The 19,945-nt window shown below is 43.4% G+C and overlaps 1 protein-coding gene across 2 annotated transcripts in view; it reads right to left on the bottom strand.

The window, feature by feature from the left end:
* EXO1 (exonuclease 1) overlaps window positions 1–19,945 on the bottom strand; it is a 233,640-nt gene that overhangs the window by 88,476 nt on the left and 125,219 nt on the right. For both annotated transcript variants that reach the window (XM_078649397.1, XM_078649396.1), the window contains exons 8-11: window positions 19,675–19,771; window positions 17,753–17,984; window positions 7,681–7,927; window positions 2,520–3,216 (exon numbers count right to left, since the gene is read on the bottom strand). In XM_078649397.1, coding sequence (XP_078505523.1) covers window positions 2,520–3,216; window positions 7,681–7,927; window positions 17,753–17,984; window positions 19,675–19,771 — 1,273 coding nt within the window. The remainder of the gene's footprint in view (window positions 1–2,519; window positions 3,217–7,680; window positions 7,928–17,752; window positions 17,985–19,674; window positions 19,772–19,945) is intronic.

Below are 19,945 nucleotides of genomic sequence, written 5' to 3'. Positions count from 1 at the left end.
GAGGTAATCGAAGAACAGGGCGAGAGAAAAAAAATCAAAGTAAGTGCAAAATAATTGAGAGGAGAAAATACCATTACCGGAGAAAGGAAAGGCTACAGTCTGAACCCGTGCACAAGGGGGGTGGGGGGGGGGGGGGGTCAGTGGTGAAGGGGAAAGGGAGATTGAAGTCGGTGCCGGGGAGGGTGAGAGATAGGCGGGAGCAAGATAGACGGCGGAGTCGGGTTCAACGTTACAGCTGGTTGTGGGCAGAGAATGGAGAGTGCGTTGCTGGAAGGAGGGGGAATAGAGGTGTTGGAGATGTGGAAGAGAGAAAAAACAGCAAGCTACTCCTGGATGACGGGCGTGGGAGGGGGGCGGTGCTGGAGGATGGGGGGAGGTAATCGAAGAACAGGTCGAGAGAAAAAAAATCAAAGTAAGTGCAAAAAAATTGAGAAGAGAAAATACCATTACCGGAGAAAGGAAAGGCTGCAGTCTGAACCCGTGCTCAAGAGGGGTGGGGAGGGGGTCAGTGGTGAAGGGGAAAGGGAGATTGAAGTCGGTGCTGGGGAGGGTGAGAGATAGGCGGGAGCAAGATCGACGGCAGAGTCGGGTTCAACGTTACAGCTGGTTGTGGGCAGAGAATGGAGAGTGCGTCCGGGGAGGGGGATCGGTAGCGAGGGCTGAGGAGCAAGAGGGGTGAGAACCAGCGGTGAGGGGCAGAGTGATCCAGTGCTGGCAGATGAAACAAGACGGAGGGCATTGCTGTGGGGAGGGGGGGGGGAGTAGAAATGAGACACGGCGGGAGGGGGCGGAGCGGGGAGAGCGGCATGAGGGTGTGAAGCAGCAGGGGCCTTTGAAGTGAAGCTAAGCTTCCCTTCAAAGGTGTGGGAGGAGTGCTGCTGGTGATTGACTGGCGATTTGATGATGTGCACGCGCATTTTAGGTCAATGCGCTTGAGCATTGACATAAAAGCGCACGGGCACAGCATCAAATCGCCAGTCAATCGCCAGTCTAGGTAAAGCTTATTTAAGCCCCTATATATCTCGCTTCCGCTCAATGTGCATGCGCATTGAGATAGGTCGCTCGACCTAAAAAGGGAATCTAAAAGGAAGACTAAATGTAATCCGTATAAAACACACCTCAAAGCAACAATTTCAGAAGACTCTGCAACAGTAGGTTGAACATTAGAGGACATCCAGTCTCGGATGTCTTTTCACCTCAAAGCTAGATAAGCGCTTACTCATTTCTGATCCTAAGAAATCAATCCTAGTTTAATCTTGGCTTTACTTGCTTGCTATACCTATTACACACCTGTAATCATTGAATGTACAAAAAGGCTTGTTTTCACTATTGACAAATCTGAACAAGCACACGTTTCTACAATAATGAAGATCTCTCTCTTTGGAGGGCTACACACTCTTTATTCTCTCTGGACTTCAAAACAGCGGTATAACCTCTGGCCTTAAAACAACGTACTATGAAGTGTCTTGCTTGAGGATAATTCCTAAATCACAGCTTGCTCCTCTGAAAACAACTCTCCATGAAGCTGCAAGATTAATCACAGCAAATTTACAATTGCATGCAAAATGGACAAAGCCATGCATTGTGGCTCCAAGAGTCACCAGGCACAAAACTCATCCGATTTGGGAAACCTGATCCCAAAGAACTACAAAATCCATGTTACTTGAACTTTCAAGGTTCAAGATACAATTCACAATCTTGTTTCTTTTCAAGTAACAACTTGAAAATGTGGAACTCAATTCCCTCCGCAATACGTATAAACTCAGATCTTGAGGCTTTAAAAGAGGTGTTAATAAAAGAATCGTACCAGCTTTATTTCACAATCTTAAAGGGTATACAAAAGATACAAACAACTTTAAAGAAAGTTGGGCTGGGAGGGCAAGTGGCATGATTGAGGAAGGGGCAGTGCCCCGAGGGTTAGACACATAGGGATGTTGTGGTAGATCTTGGGCAGGGTGGAGCTGATGAAGAGGGTGGATTAAGCAGATTTAGAGGGGCAAAATCCACCACTGGGGGATGAGAGAGGTCACTGAGCGATGAGAGATTGCCGAGTGAAAGTAAAAAATTGAATCCACAGAGGAACTAACAAAATAGTATAGATGACATTTTGCAGAGATACCGAGGAGTGAGATTATAGAATCGTGATGTGCGGCGTAATGTTCCACAAAATATTTGGTCCAAAATAGTCACAACACCCCTCCAAGCAAAATGTGTCAAGTTACAAAAGATTCTGAGGTACAACTCTAATGAACTGAGGTACACAAAAGAATAGCAGGGATAATTTTTCACCACTCACAACCTATCCATTCTGAACAAATGCACAATAGCGATTTGTAAATGTACAACCAACTGTGTCCTTGGCCTTCCCTTGACAGTTTGTAGCCTATTAATGCTTTAATGGATAACTTGTAATACATTTTACCCACTTCAATAAAAATACAATATATTTCATATATGGCTGTATAATAAAATAAAGAAACACACTAGTACATGAAACTAAAACAAATAGTATTTCTTACCTTTAGAAGAGAATCTTTGTGTGTTACAGTTGATGCTGCAAGCCTGCCCTTTGATAATAGTTCATCATCTAAAGACTTTGGAGAACAGTCAGCATTTGCTTCATTGATAACATCGTCGTTCAGTTCATCAGAGTTTTTCTGATTTCCTTTCTGTAAACTAGTCCATTTGTTATTCTGGAAGCTTGGAGTTAGGCTATCGCTTTTTCTGCGATACTGCTGCAGTGCCAGCAGACCAGGAGAAGTGCTTGGAGTCCTTGGACTGTCTCCGCTAAGACTTCCAGACCAACTGAAACAACTTCTTGGTGTTCCAAAGGGAGAGAATAACCTCTTTTTCCCACCATTTTCCTCATTGGACAACTGGGAACAATGCTCCTGAGTGGGTGATGCAGATTCACAATTTTCCTCAGTCAGAGATGGTGAATCAGACCTTTTCTCCTTTGGTGACTGAACGATAACGTCCTCCTCATTGGGAGACAGCGATTGAAGAGTTATCTCTTCAGATGACTGAAGATCACACAACTCCTTAGGTGACTGGGGACATTGTGAAACATCATTCTCTTCTGCTAAATTTAAGAGATCTTTGGCTGGGCTTTCGCATTTTATAACATCCCTGTTGTTTAATGACACACAAGTAGGTGTTGTAATGACATTTTTCCCTACGGGACTGTCCGAAACTGTAACAGAATTAGAAAAGAACCTAGCAAAAACAAGAACAAATATTCATTATGGTAAAATTACATTCATAAATGTCATTTAAAGGTAATACAATTGTATGTAAAATATATTTTCTAATCTACATTCTTATCAGACTATCACTGCAGTTGAAAACGTATCATTCGTAATTAGATGGTCTAGTCACAGAAAAATGACAAGGGTATTGAGTAAGTTTAGCTGGAAGAGGTAGTTATCTGACAAGAGCTCACATTAAAGGTGAGTAAAATGTTGCACTTTGGGAGCAGTTTAATTTAAAAGGGATCACCATAATTTTAACTTCACCAAACTGATTGACAAACCGCTGCAAGGAAAATTTAGAACATGTTCCAGGTCACTACACCAACATGCCTGGTGTATTAAGTTATTAGGTTTTTGTAATGTGAATGTGCAGAGTATATCTCTTGTGCTTACAGGGTTAAACGAATGTTTGAATACTAAACAGTCCAGCTTTAAAATGTTTTCTAAGGGGTTTCAGATCCTGCAACTGCAAAGCAGGCCCTAATAATCACTCCTATCACCATGCTTGCTAGGTGGTGTGAGGTTCTTGCGGATATGCAGTTTCAGGTTTCACTAACATGTTGCGCATTACAGCCAAACAACTCTACTTTGGTCTCTTTTGTCCAGAGAACTTTGGCACATTCAGATGCAAACCTAAGTAAAGCATCAATGTTCTTTATGAAGAGATGGGAGTTTCTTCTGGATGTCCTTCCACAAACTATGTACTTGTTAAGTCTTTTCCTATTGGTGAAATAATGAACTCTAACGTTTACTGTACTGAGAGAGGCCCGTAGATTTCATGATGTAGGCTCTCTGTGATTTATAGAAGGATCATATTTTCTGATATTGGGGTGCGTTTGATGGGATGCAGATTTCTAGTTTGATTGGGAACTATCTTGAACTTTCTCAATTTATATAGCTTTCTCATACAAGCATGCATGCCAAACTAAGCATTTTAAGTCTGGACTATTGTGTTTTTTATAATTGGCATGAAAACAGATGTATTTGGGATTATATCATTGATGAAAACAAACCCAATATGTAGACACTAAAGGGAAGACAAGGCTGCATACCCAGAATAGCAGTGTAGTTGGTTTGGTAAGGTCTCATATTTATTACCAGACACTTTTTAAAATCAATAGAAATTAGAGCCTATCAAGAGTGTTTTAATTTTTGTGAGAACAGTAAAAGTGGTTTTGGAAAGAGATGCCCCTCCGGATAAATGGTGCTTTATTAAACAACCCTAAAATAAGGAGAACGTGTAATTGAGTGAGCTCTTAGATTTGTTTTGGTGAACAGTGAGAGAGCAGTCAATAAGTTTTAGGTCGACCCGGAGCAGCGTATGTGCTGCTCTGCGAGACATGTGGTCTCTACACTGTGGGCTGTAAGTCCGCCCATCGCTTCTGATTGGCTGCTTCGATCGCCCTTCTAAAATTTCTGCTTACAAGTGGCTAAATCCTCCCTCATTATCCCGCGCTTCTGACTCTTGTTTACTTCTCACGGACCAACCCTATTACATGTGGCCTTACATTTAGCCGCTCATCAGGCCGTTTATCTGCACTATTTTCATAGTTTCCAGCTCGTGGAAGCTTGTTTTCCTTTGCCTTCACTCGTCACAGCAACCCCCTCCCACAACACTGCTTGCCCGCCCCCACCACCCCACCCAGGTACCTGCTGGTAAGATGGCGGAAAACGCAGCCATTGATTCAAGGGTATTAATTGCAGGGGTTCCCCGTTATATATGTCATTATATGCCTGTATGGTGGGTGGACTGCTATTGTTTACTACCTATTTTTTTACTTCTCATTTGGGAGGTGCATAATGACTGGACGGAGGATGGAGCGTTAATGCTACTAGCAAAAGTCCTCTGGAATGTATAAACAAAGCAAAATTATATGAATGCTAATGTAAAACAAAAAAAAAAAATTTTTTAAACTTAGATGAACTTTTAAAGTCTGGTACAAGAAAAACTGATTTCATTATGACCCTACTCAACTTTCACAGCAGAGTGCACACATGCAGGCTGCAACGCAGCAGGTGCTTGGGGGGCTTAAACAAGCCTTCCTTGTCACTTCTGTCCTGAGTGGGCGCAGAGGGCAGCTTCGGAGAAGGGCATTCAGGGCAGGGCTCCTTCTCGTGATGCGAGGGGATGTGATTCAAGATGAACTATAGCAGCGGCCTCCCTCCCACACACATAAATAAAAAGGTATGACAATAGCTCAAACTCTCGCAAATGCGAGACATATTGCATTGCAAATGTTGGTTATATGCTTATGAAGGGGCTATGTAGACATTTATGCCACAGCAATAGGCTGGGTGTTTAGGTTCAAATAAATGTTGAAATTTATATGAGATAATATGTGGAAAATACTGTTCTACCGTTTTTTCATCATCTTTTCTGTTAACTGCTAAAGTACTAATAAAGAAAAATGACGTAATTTAAAAAATAAACTTTTATCAATTTGGGAAATCGGAGTCTAGGTTTCTGAATTAAAAGTTCTATCAAAAAATCAATTAACTGTGTGTACAAGCCTTCTAATAATTTTTGTTTCTTGTAATTGTATCCTAAAACCAGAATAGCAGACTGGGTTGTTGGATTATGCTCGTTGATGCTTTCGTTATGCCATGTATACGTTAGCATTCGCTGCACCATTTTCATTTTTAGACACTATTTTGTGTGAGGTTTGAAACTAATCCTTCCCTGTTCCAAGAAATACCCTTTGCTAAGTTTAGTTTCTGTAACGAAGAACTGCGTGTGCCCGTGCATAGTTTTCCCTAGATAAAGAACCTCTCCCACCTGTCTAGCAGTTTGATCGCAGCACGGTATGAAACGACCCTCAAAGCTTCCTGAACTGTGTAAGATATGAGAGTAGAGACCTTTTTTTTTGTCTTTCATAGTCCGGCCTCATCTGTTTGGAAAATTCCATTGTGGGTGTTTGTTTAGCTAACCATGCAATGTACATAATATATCTTTGTGCTTACTGTTCCTCAGTTTCCTCTGTAATAGTCTTACGAGACTGTGCAGACATAGCACCGCTCTGAGCGCATACAAATAAATGATTATTGATGTATATTCTCCACTGGTTCTCGGACTCTTCATTCGGTATGGAAGGCTGAGAGGTGTCTGTGGTGACCCGGGTGGCCCTAAGCACTTTACTTCCTTCAGGATGTTTGATTATGGGGAAAATACTTGATAAATGGATCCTTTGGGGGGTTTGGCCCAGTGTTTCTCATCTCACCCTACGAAGATCCCTAAATAACATTTACTCCTGTACCCACCGCTTGATCGCTGCCCCTCATTCGTCCAGCCAACAGCACCTGACAAACCACACAACCCCGTCCTGAAGACGATCCCGAGGCACGAGGATCGAAACGTCGTCGACAACACAGCGCAATACATGGCGCAGCTCCTACAATTGCTCATTTGAAGTGCAATCCATAAAATTGTACTCTTTGAATCACCCTTGAGTCACATTGTGTATCTGAACTCACTGTATATATTGTACGCACTTCCACTTCTCGCGCCGTCCACGCTGTCCACAATTGTCACGTGCGTCGCCACCTATGTCACCTGCACATACCGAGCACCAAGTGCAATTCGGGTTGTTGTTTCTTGATTCATTTTATACAGTGCTGCCTTAACTGTATTCCCCAAATTTGTTTTATTATATAATGCAAATGCACATTAACTAAAAATGACTCCAGTCTCCTTATTTCTGCACCAGTAATGCTTATAGGATACATGCTTAATTGTCTCTACAATAATACCTGTTAGGATATTGTTTGCTTATTCTACTCTGTTTACCAGCACAGGCCTGACATCAAAATTACACACCCCAGTCCACAATCTGGGAATACTTTTTGGATCACAAACTGTCACATTTGAATCACATGGAACTGCTTTTAATAAATACATTTTTAGACAAAGCAGGCCAGTAACATTTTCCCTTACAGACCAGCGAGAAAATGTACTGCTAGCATTAGCTCTCTTTTGTTACACTATTGCTCAAACAGGCTTGTAAGGCTTGTCCCTGAAACTTAGGGAGCTGTCCCAGATTCTAATTCAGGCATTCAAATTATTGTGAGACTGCAACTGTCATTCAAATACTAAATGCCCTGTGCTGGCTTCCCAATGGCCTGTACTCCGACTGCAAAGTGATTCCACATTTGTAGTAAGCTGAGGTAGGCAAGTCTTAGTCACCATGCTACAGTAAAAAATGTTCGCAACAAAGAAAGATAAAAAAGCAAATAGGAGAGCTATGTATTAACAATGGGAAAGATGTATACTGAAATACTGCACAGGATAAAGAAGAAGGTTAGTTACAAAATGTACACTGCATGCAAAGAGTAAAAAATATATATTATATATATATAAATTATAATTCCAACAAAATAATTTTATCTCGCCCAAAAACAGTCCGCATGTTGCATGCGTCCTTCATTACCATACCTGCTTCTGGTCCCCGGAACAACAATAGCCCCCAGCTCCTCATTCTTCCTCTGAAGGAGGGTAGCAAATTTATTTCTAACTTTATGTTGAGAGTTCATGCTTTCTTTTCTGGAATTTGGTAATGTATGCAGCGTAGGCGAAGCAGAAGGCAGTGGATGCGGAGGACTATCTTCTTCTTTGACCTCTTTCTTGGCTTTTTTAACTTGTGAAAAGGAGTATTGGCTCAAGAGGTCTACATCAGAGAACTCTTTAATGGAGACAAAAACAAGCGGTAATTATATATTGTACCCTACCTACATGCTGGTCTTAACAGACTAGCTAAACAAAAGAAAAACCTGGTTTATAGAACTGTTTTAAGCGTTTTAAATGTACATATTTTTCTAATTTCTTTGTAATGATGATGTTTTGGTGAATTGCCATTGTGAGGCCTAAGCAGATTTTGTTTCATGATCTAATCTAGCAAGACTAAATGTGGCTGTGTGACCCAATGCCATACTCCACATCAACAATTTCTTAGATGTACAAGTGTGCAAGTGGAACTACTAGCACTGCTGAAATCCTAATAAATGAAAAGGATCAAGATGACTAATGGGACGGCACAGGATACCATAATCACTGAGAATTGAATAGTATGCTGAGCCTCAGATTCGTAGTCTTGTGGGACTAAACTAAGCTATTTTTTTTAGCACCAAATGCTTCTACAATTAACCAGCAGAAACTTCCAGATGGTAATGGGTAAACTGAATTAAATTTAATCCCCAAGTCGCCGTAATGCATGAACATAGCCTTACAATAAAAATCAGGGGCAATCCATTTGCAATATTCTTCTACATTAAACGAGAATGGTGCAAACGGTATATGCACCATGACAAAAAAATTCTCATTTCATATTATTTAGTTTCACTTTATTTTTTTAAAGGTTTACTAGATCATCAGTCAATAAATCATAATAAAACCATCATCATACAAAAACATTTTAAGTATTTAACATATTTAAAAAGCAATCCTCAACAAAAAAAAACTAATGAAGCGCAATAAAGAGTACATCTTATCTAATAATGCAATCACCAAAGCCATCTCTTTAGTCTAAACCAAGTAGAAACATCAAATGCATTAATAGTAGTTAAAACATGCTCCTCAGGTTCAAAATCAAGATGACATAACAAGATAAAGCAAACACAAGGAGATGATGGACGGAGCGCTGAAACTTTTCAGACACTCACCCCCCAGTCACAGATTTGGGCTGAATCCATCATCGTTCTTTAGCTCACTTTCCCACCCCATTTCAGACCCAGCTATATGCAATTCAGTCATGACCCTGTGCCTTATGGGAACAGTCCAGCCCGAATTGCCAAGCCGGGTCTTCCCTGGACCGGAAAAAAGCATCCTGGGACCGGTTGCGGGGTAACACCCTTCATCAGTCAGGCTAGCTTGAATCGAGTGGCAAAGTGAGCAAGGGACCCACGTCTGGGCATACCCTGCCAACTTAAGGCAAACAAAGCAAAGACAAGGAGATGACGGGATGTATTACATAATAGAAACAAACAGTCAAGAGAAACATGGACTCTGACACATTAAGCGTTTAGATCTGCAGTGTACCAGACTGCACGGCAGAGGCAGCTTGGCAGTTCATTTAGGACAATCACGACCACATAAGATATACTAAGCCTCAATTCAAACTTTTTTTCTGGCTTAATGGAGAGGATTAGATGAAGGAAATACTCAGAATTGAGAACTGGTATTACAGGTCATTAACGTTGTCTAAACTGTTAGTTTCCTTAGATATTTGTAAACAGTAGAGTACAAGAGCAATCTGATTCTCACACTGCAAAGCACCTTCTGATGTATTAAGGTTTACAACTTCTGTACCAAACTTTCAGGACAGAAGGTCTCAACCCCGTGGTGAACTACTAGACAGAGTAAAACTGGATTTTTCGTTATTGTGTAAAATATCTACCACACATTTGTTTACTGTTCAACTCAGCAATGCCAATAGGTAGCAGGCAAATCATCCTACCAGGGGATGATACACTAAAAAGCGAAAGTCATTGTTTGGTGACAGCAAGGTGCTGCCAAACGCTAAAGTCTGTTGATTTACCCTTCCTCAAATAGACTGCTGATAGAAGGGTCGATCTACGGGTATTGTCGAGGATGTTAGTATTGCTGTTTTTGCATTTAAGGTTTTTTAACCTTCTGCCGCTGGTATGCACTGCTATTGGAATAGAGTTGCTTTTCTTAAAAATTATTTTAATTTCTTCATCCACTCGTAATCAAACTGTAAATAGAATGATTCCTTAAAGCATGATGGCTTCAAAAACATTTTCAAAAATGAAATGTTTTTCTCTTTGAAACCCTGCACAGATAGAGCTATTTATAAATTACAAATCATATAGAAAACTCAGAGAAAGGCACTGTACTGATGCCCAAGTACCTGGAAAAGCATCCATTAACTGGTTCAATGTTGAAACTGGGTGGTTCGATGTAGATAAATAGGTTTCAGAAACACAAGAAAAGTTGTATACAAGTGGAGTTGAGTTAATATTTTCCTAGACTGGATTAAGGTGCTGTTATATAAAACCAGTTAACTATAGTAAACAGTTTTATTAAGATATATTGCAGAGCATTTCAATGACAGCCAGTGGTTAATCGCGACCATCTGGGAAGCCCAGTAATATGCCTTGACATCCGGCAGTGCGATCCCGCCGTCGTACCAGCCCTTGATAAGTTTCGTGAGCGCTATTGGTGGGGTTTTACCGTCCCAGAGTAGCGTCATGACTTCCGCATTGATTGCTCTGAAGTATGTCGGAGGGATAGGGAATGGTGTATTCTGTAACGCGTATAAAAATCTCGGGAGGGCCACCATCTTAAAAAGTGCTGCACGTCCCAGCAGTGTCAGCGGCAACGTGCGCCAATGTTTGACATCGTTTTTAAATCGTAACAAGAGCTGAGTCACGTTTGTTTCTGTTAACCGCTCATGATCATGCGTTACAAATATCCCCAGATACTTAAAGCCGGTTGTGACCATTTGCAGCTCGCAACCATGCGGTAGCTGCGGTGGGGGTCCCCGCAGGACGTAGAGCACTGACTTGTCCTAATTGATTGTATATCCAGACTGACGGCCATATGCGACGCAGATCTCTAACAGTCGGTTAATGGAGTTCTGTTGGGACATCAGATATAAAAGACTGTCGTCCGCGTATAGCGAGATACGATCCTCCCAGTCTCTAGCCCATTTTATGCCCTGTATTATATGGTCCTGTCTGATCCACGTCACCAGTGGCTCCAACACTATCGCGGAAAGGAGGGGGGACAGTGGGCACCCCTGCCGTGTTCCCCTTCCCGGTGGAAAATCTTTTGACAAACAGCCATTCACGACCACCTGGGCCATCGGGCTCGTATACAACAGTCGGACCCACGTACGGAACTTCGGCCCGAAGCCCATACGCTCTAGGACCGCGAAAAGAAAGGGCCATTCCACCAGATCAAACGCCATTCTTGCATCCAGAGAAAGGACTACTGCGTCCTCTGTTATTGTTGCCCTCCGTTCTATCACCCCGAACAGGCGTCTCAAGTTAAGTGCTGTGTTGCGGTGTGGCATAAACCCGGACTGGTCAGCGTGCACCAGGTCTGATAAGTGCGGCTGTAGTCTATTGGCCAGAGTCTTAGCAGTATTTTCGCTTCTGCATTCAGGAGTGAAATTGGTCTATAGGAAGTGCACTCCTTCGCCGGTTTACCGGCCTTGTGGATTGCCACAATGGTGGCGAGACGCTGGTCCCTGGGTAAGATCCCTCTTGCGCAGCTGTCTTTAAACATCGCCAATAGGGGGGGGGAATTATGTGTTTTACTCCTAGCTTATAAAATTCAATCGGGATCCTGTTGGGTCCCAACACCTTCCGTGTATGAAGCGCTCCTATGGCCTGGGTAAGCTCTTCAGATGTGATGTCCTCCTCTAAGGTTTTCACCGCATCCACATCTAGAGAGGGCAGTCTAATGTCCTGCAAAAAGGCCAGATTCTCCTCTAACGTGACGACGGCGACTGGTGTATATATCGTTTCATAGTGTTACGCCAGCGCCTCTGAGATCTGCTGCGTTGTGGACACTGTCTCCATTACCAGTCCGAATTTGTGTTATCCAATTACTAGCCCTCTCTTTTTTCCCCAACCATGCTAGCAGTCGGCCTGCCTTATCACCCTGACCACATATTCTGTGCTGTGTGCTAGTTAGCCTGTTAGAGGCCTCCTCCTGTACATAGGCTCTATATGCCTGCTGGGCTATGTGTAGTGTGTGGGCTGACTCCTCTGTGGTATTGCATGTGTGTGCCTCTTCCGCCCGTTCGGCCTCTAACTCTAGGTCGTTAACGTGTTTTTGATGTTCTCTCCTTTTGTAAGTGAGATGGCGCTACCTCGCAGTACTGCCTTATAGGCCTCCCATAGTGTAGTGGGTGAGGGCACGGAGTGTTGGTTCTCCTCAAAGTAATGCTTTGTGGTTTGTAGGAGCGCTTTTCGTAATCTACCGTCCTGGAAGTACCCTGGCCTAATTGGGAACAGACTACGAGACTGTGGGGTGAAGGGTGCATATGTGACAAGGACTGGAGAGTGGTCCGAAATACCCCAGGGCATATGTGTAACTGCTGTCATCCCCAACAACCCGGTGGCTAATGTGAAAATGTAGTCAATTATAGAGAGGCTATTGTGGGCCCCAGAGTGGAATGTAAACTGCCTTTCCGTTGGGGAAACGGTCCGCCATGCGTCCATCAGTCCTAGCGCCCCTACAAAATCTTGCAACCTAAGGGATGGCCCGTCAGCGTCTCTAGGGGGTTGCCTATCCAGTGTTGTGTCCATCACTGCATTGAAGTCTCCCCCAACAATGAGCTCCCCCTGGGGCAGCCTCAACAGGAATTTGCCCAGGTCCACAAAGTCTTCCTGGTGCAGTGCCGGCGGAATGTATACCGACACTATATTATTAGATTTACCGTCCCACTGACCTGTGATAGCTTAAAACCGTCCCTGGTCATCCTGATATGTGTTTGCGACTATGAATGGGAACCGCTTGTTCACTAGGACTCCCACCCCTCTCGAGCCGGACGTGAGGTCCGAATGTACCATCATCTTAAATCTCCACCTGTTTAGTGCTTGGACTCTCGATCAATGCAGGGGTGTCTCCTGCAGCAGCGATACCGCCACATTCTTCCGCCTCAAATATTGTAGAACCAGACCCCGTTTTATTTTGTCCCCCAGCCCATTAACTTTCCAGAGGATTATAGACTTCTGCGACGTCTGTCCCTTTGTGTTGTGGTTTAGTGAGTTTACGTTCCTGTCACCCTGGCTCGCATGTTCTATGGGGGGCTGCCTCTTTCGAACTGCCCTGTAACAGCCTGTCATGTTTTGCTCCACAATCATATTCTTGAGAACTACACAAAAGGGGGCTACGGCCCCAACAAACCAAACACCCACAACCAGAACCCGTCCCACCACCCCCCTCCCTGCCCAGCGGATTCAGAACTACCCGCCACCCCAACTTAGCCGAGCGCTTAAATCCCATAACTGTGTACTTGCGTGAAAGTGGGGAGGGGGGGGGGGGGGGAAGAGTTCGTTCCCGCCACACCATAGTCCCCAAAAATTGTCCGCATTGCAACCTGTTGCGACTTTGTGTTCCTCCATGTGTGGGCCCTACTTTGGGGTCACGATGCTTATGCTCGTGTCTAAACCATCTCTTCTGCGCTCATCCGGTCGTGGAATCCCCTCCAGTCACTAAGCGCCCAGGAGTGTCCAGTCCGGCCCTAAGAGTCACTCCACCTCACTGATCGCTCCTGTGTCTTCCTGTTGGGCCAGCGTGTCGCCCTCCCGGCCGCTCAAGGTCTCTTACGAGGGACGCCGTCGCCTTTCCGGTCTTTGTCTGCTGCTCCCCTTCGCCGGCCTGCATCCGTCTAGCCAGTCTCGCGCTGCTCCGGGCGACTCAAAAAACCAAGCCTTTCCTTCCGCTTCCACTCTAAGCTTAGCCGGGTAGAGCATTGCATATTTTAGCCGGGTAGAGCATTGCATATTTAAGTTCTCTGTTGCGGAGCTCTCGCTTTACCTCTGTGAAAGTGCGCCGCTGGGCCGATACGGCTGCCGTGTAGTCTGGATACAGGGTCACCACGCTGTCTTCTATTCGGAGCGGTGGGCCGGTTCTGGCCGCCTGCAGGATCGCGTCCCTGTCCCTAAAATTGAATATGCGTGCCAGGATTGGCCGAGGGGGGGCTCCAGGGTTGGGTCGCCCGCCCGGGACTCTATGGGCCCTCTCCACTGAGAACAATTTTGAGAGCCCGCGGGGGCATAGCTGCGTCTGCACCAACTCCTCCACAAACAAGTCCAAAGCCGGGCCCGGACTGTTTCTGGCACACCCACGAGGCGTACGTTGTTGCGCTGGGAGCGCCCTTCTTGGTCATCAAGTTTCTCGGTGAGCTGTTTTTGGGCAAGCTCCAGCCGGCGCACTTGCTCCTGTAAAGTGGCCATGTCCGTTGACAGGGCATTCGTCGCTGTTTCAACGTCCGTTACTCTTGCTCCCATTTTAGAAAAATCCGCTCGTAGCAGTGTTACCTCACTGGAGATAGATCCTATGGATGTCTGCATTTGTAGCAGAGTCGCCACTACGTCCTTGAGGGTGATTTCCTGCGACGGTTCTGGCTGCTAGCTTTTCGCGAAACTGTCCGCCACGTTAGGCGCCCCTTGTTGGTCCTTTACGACGGTGTACTTTTCAATTCGGCGACTCTGCAGCACTCTAGATCCCCTGGCACTCATTATGCTGTGTATCGTGGGGGGAGGAAGGGTTTCCCTGTTGTGCGCGTGACGGCCCGGTCTCCGCGCCACGCACCCCCTCTATACTAAAGAGTCCAGGTATTGCGATGGGGGGGGGTATCCGTGTTTGTCCGCCCGATGCCTCTTTCGATCAGTGCCTGGAGCCGTTGATGCCCCCTTGGGGGTACCGCAACAAGAACTATGTTAATCAATATGGACACACTGAATATATGCAAATGCCTTTTATCACATTCTTACCATTACAAGATACATTTGCACTTACACAAATGTTATCTTTCTTCATACACAAAGCCTAGGGCAGGCTGATCTGTTATAAATTCTATGAGAACTCACTTTGATGATGCTCTCCGTAACCCTAGAGATTGTCAAATATATGTAAACTGCAACCTAACTGTAAACTTTGTGCACATTGTACAACAGCAGCATTTCTGTCACTCAGACCCATGAAAAGCTCAGTGCATGCCTTGGTGTTTCTACAAACTCCCCCACTTTATTTAATATATTTGGGGTTCCCACTGCAAACATTTTCAGGACTACTGTGGTTGTTTTATAATAGCAAGCTAGGAAGAAAGTAGTAAGGGCCCAACTGCCAGAAGTAAAGAAACGCACAGTTGGGACACCTATATATACTGCAATCATCCTTAGATATATATGCTCAACAAAAGCATTCCTTTAGACTGCCTCAAAGCATTTACCAGGAGAGAAAGGTTGCTTGGCAGATCTAGCAACTATGCCTATTAGGGGAGGAGGTGGTAGTAAGGCAGAGGGCAGTGCCCAGATGTACATTGAGTTTCCAGCACAACATCCAGCATGACAGTGTCAAAACACTGTTTGAATAAAAGTCGACAGTAAGTAATAGTATACGTATGCTAAGACTGTGGTTTGCAACTGGTAAGCACTTCATTGCTGGTTGATACAGAAAAGATGTGAAACCAGTGTTTGGCACCAACACATTAACAGATGAAATATAATGATGAGAAATGATCTATCTGTGTTCTAATGACAGTCATAAAAATCCGATTTCTACTTCAAGGTGTCAACTGCTCATGAATCCTAATTTTTCCATTCAGCTCCTCCAAACAGTACTGCATGCAGAGGAGCAAGTAATATGTTGTGAAAAATTCCAATAAAAGGAGCTAGGAGGCAATAATAAAAAGTACTTTTCTGAGGTGCTTTTTGACACACAGAAATGTATCTAAAGGATTTTTCAATGTACAGAGTTCCCTCTACTTAAAAGGAAAGTAAAATACTTAAGTCCATGCTAGCCAAAACATTTTGGCAAGACTAAACAGTTAAACTGTCCCATAATGAGTACCATATTTAGTGTCCGATTCCGATGTTGGACGGACCTGGATCCGTCCGACATCGGACAGGAGCCGTAACCGACCGACCTGCTGTCGTCGGTTACAGCCCTGCTAGTACGATGCGACCGAACAGGGTTTGGTCGCATCCGTATACTTTACAATGCAAGCATGCATTCCGAGCAGAATGCATGCCTGCATTGTTGAAAGCAGGGGTGCAGTTCATCCCTGCACTCTGTGGCCTGCACCCCAAGGTGCCTGCCACCGGGAGCAGGGATCAACGGAGGGGCACCATATTACAGCCCCCAGGCCGCCATTCAGCAGCCTCACACCCATGGGGGCCCTGCTGGGGGCCCCCAGAGACATTTTCCGACTGCCTTTTCATGCCGGAAACACCGGCACAAAAAGGCAGAGAAAAGCTGCCATCGTACTCCCTCTGTCGTAAAGAGACGACCGGGGAAGTACTACCGGATTTCCAGACGGCGGACAGATCTCCAAGCCTGTCGTCCGCAATCTGGAAATCTGAGTCAGAATCCTTTTCGACCGAGCCCATCAGAATGGCTTGGTCGGAAAGGAGTTTGTGCGACACATTCCGGTACAGTCGGAATGGCTCCGACCATCGTGCGGAGCCCTTCCGGCCAGAATCGGAATCTTAATGTATGAACCACATTGCTGCAGATCAGTATGGTCAGTACTTATGCAGTCATTGAACAAAATATGATAAATGAGCAGTCAGTAGTTCTGTATTAAGAGGCACTTTGAAGCACAGAGAAATGAACTGCCCAAACAAAATTTAGCTTTGCAAACTTCATTCCAGTACAGTCACCTAGTAGTCAGAACAATAAAGCTTAACCTCAGCCAATAAAATTAACAGTTTGAAAATACCAAAATAACCCTTTGATTTCCAAAAAGAATGCTTAACAAATTGTAGGATGGATTTGTCGACAACACACAACTTGCGATCTGGTTACGTTAAGTAAAGGGCAGCACATTTATTTTTAAACAACTGAAAACCTACCTTACATCAGACCCTAACTATTACCCTAACAGGAGATTCTGGCCTGAATCCTAATGTAATCCATAAATCACCCAAACCCTGCATGAAAGCTCAAGGATAATGTTACCCATCCTCTAAAAACACCCTATTTTTATTCCTAAACCTTAACTTGGCTTTTTCATATCCTCAAAGGTGACAATAATTTTATCATTACAGACCATAATTTATCCCGAACAGTAAACACAGGTTTAACATTTAAACGTACACAATTACTAACCTGATCCTAACGCAAACCTAGACATTGACCATTTATCTAAACGTAATCCTGCTCGTAACCCCAACCCTAATTGGTACTCAGATCTAGCAAAACTTTAACTTTAACACAAGGCCTTCACATTTAAGATTATACCAGGTCGACTATGATTGAAACCCTAACCATTACACTCCCCCCATCTCTGGTCCTAACCCTAGGTTAACTTTTCAACCTTTAATCCTAACCTTGATTTACACACTAACCCTATCCTAGTTCTAACTCTAAATTTAACTGTAACAGATTCTTCACCTTAGGATCCTAATTTTTATGGAATGTATTTCCATGGTTTGAATTTCTTTCCCAACTTCTATGGAATGAACAGGCATGAAGTGACAAGATAGCATTGGTGGCTCAGAAAGGGGCACACAAATGATAGGCTCACAAGGCTCAATAATGTCATACCGGAGACGTTGTTTAAAAAACAGTAGAGAACTGGTGACACTTGGGATTTTCAAAGAATGTGGCTTAACTTCCTAGGGAGATGTTTTAGGCGAGAATTTCTTTATTTACAAAATCAAACTGGAATAGAATCCTCTCAGTTATCACGTGATGTTTCTTTTGCATTTTGAACACATGCAAAAATTAATCCATCCCACTATTCATGTTTTAAAAAGAAAATACACCTTCAAAGGTCTGCTTTGCACAATAATAAAATGGCACTTACCTTCCCTTGGTCTTTTCTCAACTGTGTCTTTGCGAGGAAATATCAATCCTTTTGTGCGAATTACTCTCTCAATGCCTTTTGTACATTGCTTTTCAGCTTCTTTACTTTTTGTGGGACTATTGTTGAATTTCACTTGACCAGGTCTGTAGTTACTGCTCCAAATGCTACTAGAAAGGATTGCATTCCTGTCAGCCACACTGTCACTCCAGCGACGGCTCTTTGGTTGAGCTTGCTAGAAAAGTAAACAAGCATTTAAGGTAGGCAGTAATAGATGAAAATGTGTTCATATTGACCCATACCACCTGAAGAACTAACAACAATCCTAAAACTGTTCCACAGATACAGGCATAATACTAATGCATTTCAACTCATAATAGTACAACTACCTTAACACAAGCGAGTGCAACCTAAGATCTAATGATCTAGCCCTCCTGAACATTCCCCGGATACGGCTAACCCGCACAGGCGGTAGAGCATTCTCATTCGTAGCACTAAAATACTGGAACTCCCTCCCAGTGACGCTGAGAAAATCCCCAACCTACCAAACCTTTAGTAAACAACTAAAAACCTGGCTGTTCTGAACCTTTCCTAACCACAGGCTACCCCCCTCTTTCTGGTGAGCGCTGAGATGCCCCTGGGTGAGTAATGCGCGATAAAAGAGTCATTAACATACCAACATAACATAACAATTCCTTATACCAAAAATAATGTTCAGTATAAAAAGCAACATTTATTATGTAAGGATCAATAGGTACATTTAAAAAGAACTGCACAAGCATTCTCTCCTGAATAACTACACTTCCTTGTTCCTAATTTAAACTCAGAGTATACCTTCCCCTTGGTCCAGAAAGTCTTAATCCAGTGCACAAGGAGTATTTTATTGACACTTTTGCCATGTTTTTATGTTTATGTTTGTGGGGGGGTGGGTGCCGCACACAAACAAGTTGGTATTAAATTGCTGTGCTGCAACAGAGAGAGTACAGGGCTGGGTGGGGAACTAAGGGAAAAGATATGGTGGCAAGCACAACAAATTTACCTTTGTACTACAATGAATGATTCAGTAATGGTTAACATACTGTACATGGACTCAGATCTGCGCAAACCCTTTTTTGAGTTGATCCTACACCATGCGTCTCATGTTTAGACTTAACAATGAAGACTTCCAAAAATAAAGCCAGTTTTTATGATGCTTTGCTGAAAAGGATGTATTTTATCTGCAATAGGGAACAGACAAATCATGTATATTTGTTGATCCTGACTAGTAAGAGAGAGAACCTTGAGTAGAGGTGAGGGGTGAAATTTCTAAGCCCTCCACTTCGTCAGAAATACGACTAAACTTTTGCAACACCATGGCTATAACAGTATAATTCAGAGTAACCTACGTTTCTAATCAGCTAACTTTACTCCATGTGACTGTGTGCATTTTTTATAATGAGCTGAAAGGGCATTAAAGATGGCTGCATTGGTTGGAATCACAAAAGCAGAGACAAGCAGTCATCCGTATAAAGAAGCATTATATTAACAGTTGGGGATCAAGAGTACATTAGGAACACTTCCTGTTTTGGGTAAGATAAATCTGCTTTTAAATGTTTTAAAACAACTTCCTTACCCTTTGCTCTGAGCTCAAGTTCTCTCGAAGAATAATTTAAATAATGAATCAGTAAGTTAATAGTACACAGTTAAAGCGTGTGGAATGTTTAGCAGAAAGAGGAAACTGAACTTCGGGAATAGGGTGATGGGAGAACACAGACTCATAGCATATGTTCAATTACCGCCAACTACTTGGCAGACATCTGTATTATATTTTGTTTACTTTTTAATCTTTTTAGCTGAAAATTTTGAGTGATCACAAAAAACTTAGCCCAGTGTGACCAGCCTTGCTGTCTTTCGTTTTCTTCCAGTTAGCTAAAAGCATACATTACCTGGAAAGTGTCTGGATTGTAGTTATCGATCTGTTCCATTGTGTTGATGTCCTTATTGCCAATGGCAATCTGAAAAGCAGCCTGATCACCTATATTTCTGAAAGCCAAATTAAGGAAACAGTAATTTTAGTTTATGGTTAAAAGTGCTCCCACAGAAGAATGTAAAATATACACACAAAATACTTACAACCTAAAAATATCCACATTTCGAAGTACAAAAGAAAGATTTGGAATGACAGTAACAAACATTTACAGGACCAGTGTGACAACT

The sequence above is a fragment of the Lissotriton helveticus genome, chromosome 6 (genome assembly GCF_964261635.1).
Source record: "Lissotriton helveticus chromosome 6, aLisHel1.1, whole genome shotgun sequence".
Taxonomy (NCBI): domain Eukaryota; kingdom Metazoa; phylum Chordata; class Amphibia; order Caudata; family Salamandridae; genus Lissotriton; species Lissotriton helveticus.
Note: the sequence above shows the minus strand (reverse complement) of the source record. Positions and strands in the feature narration are given on the sequence as shown.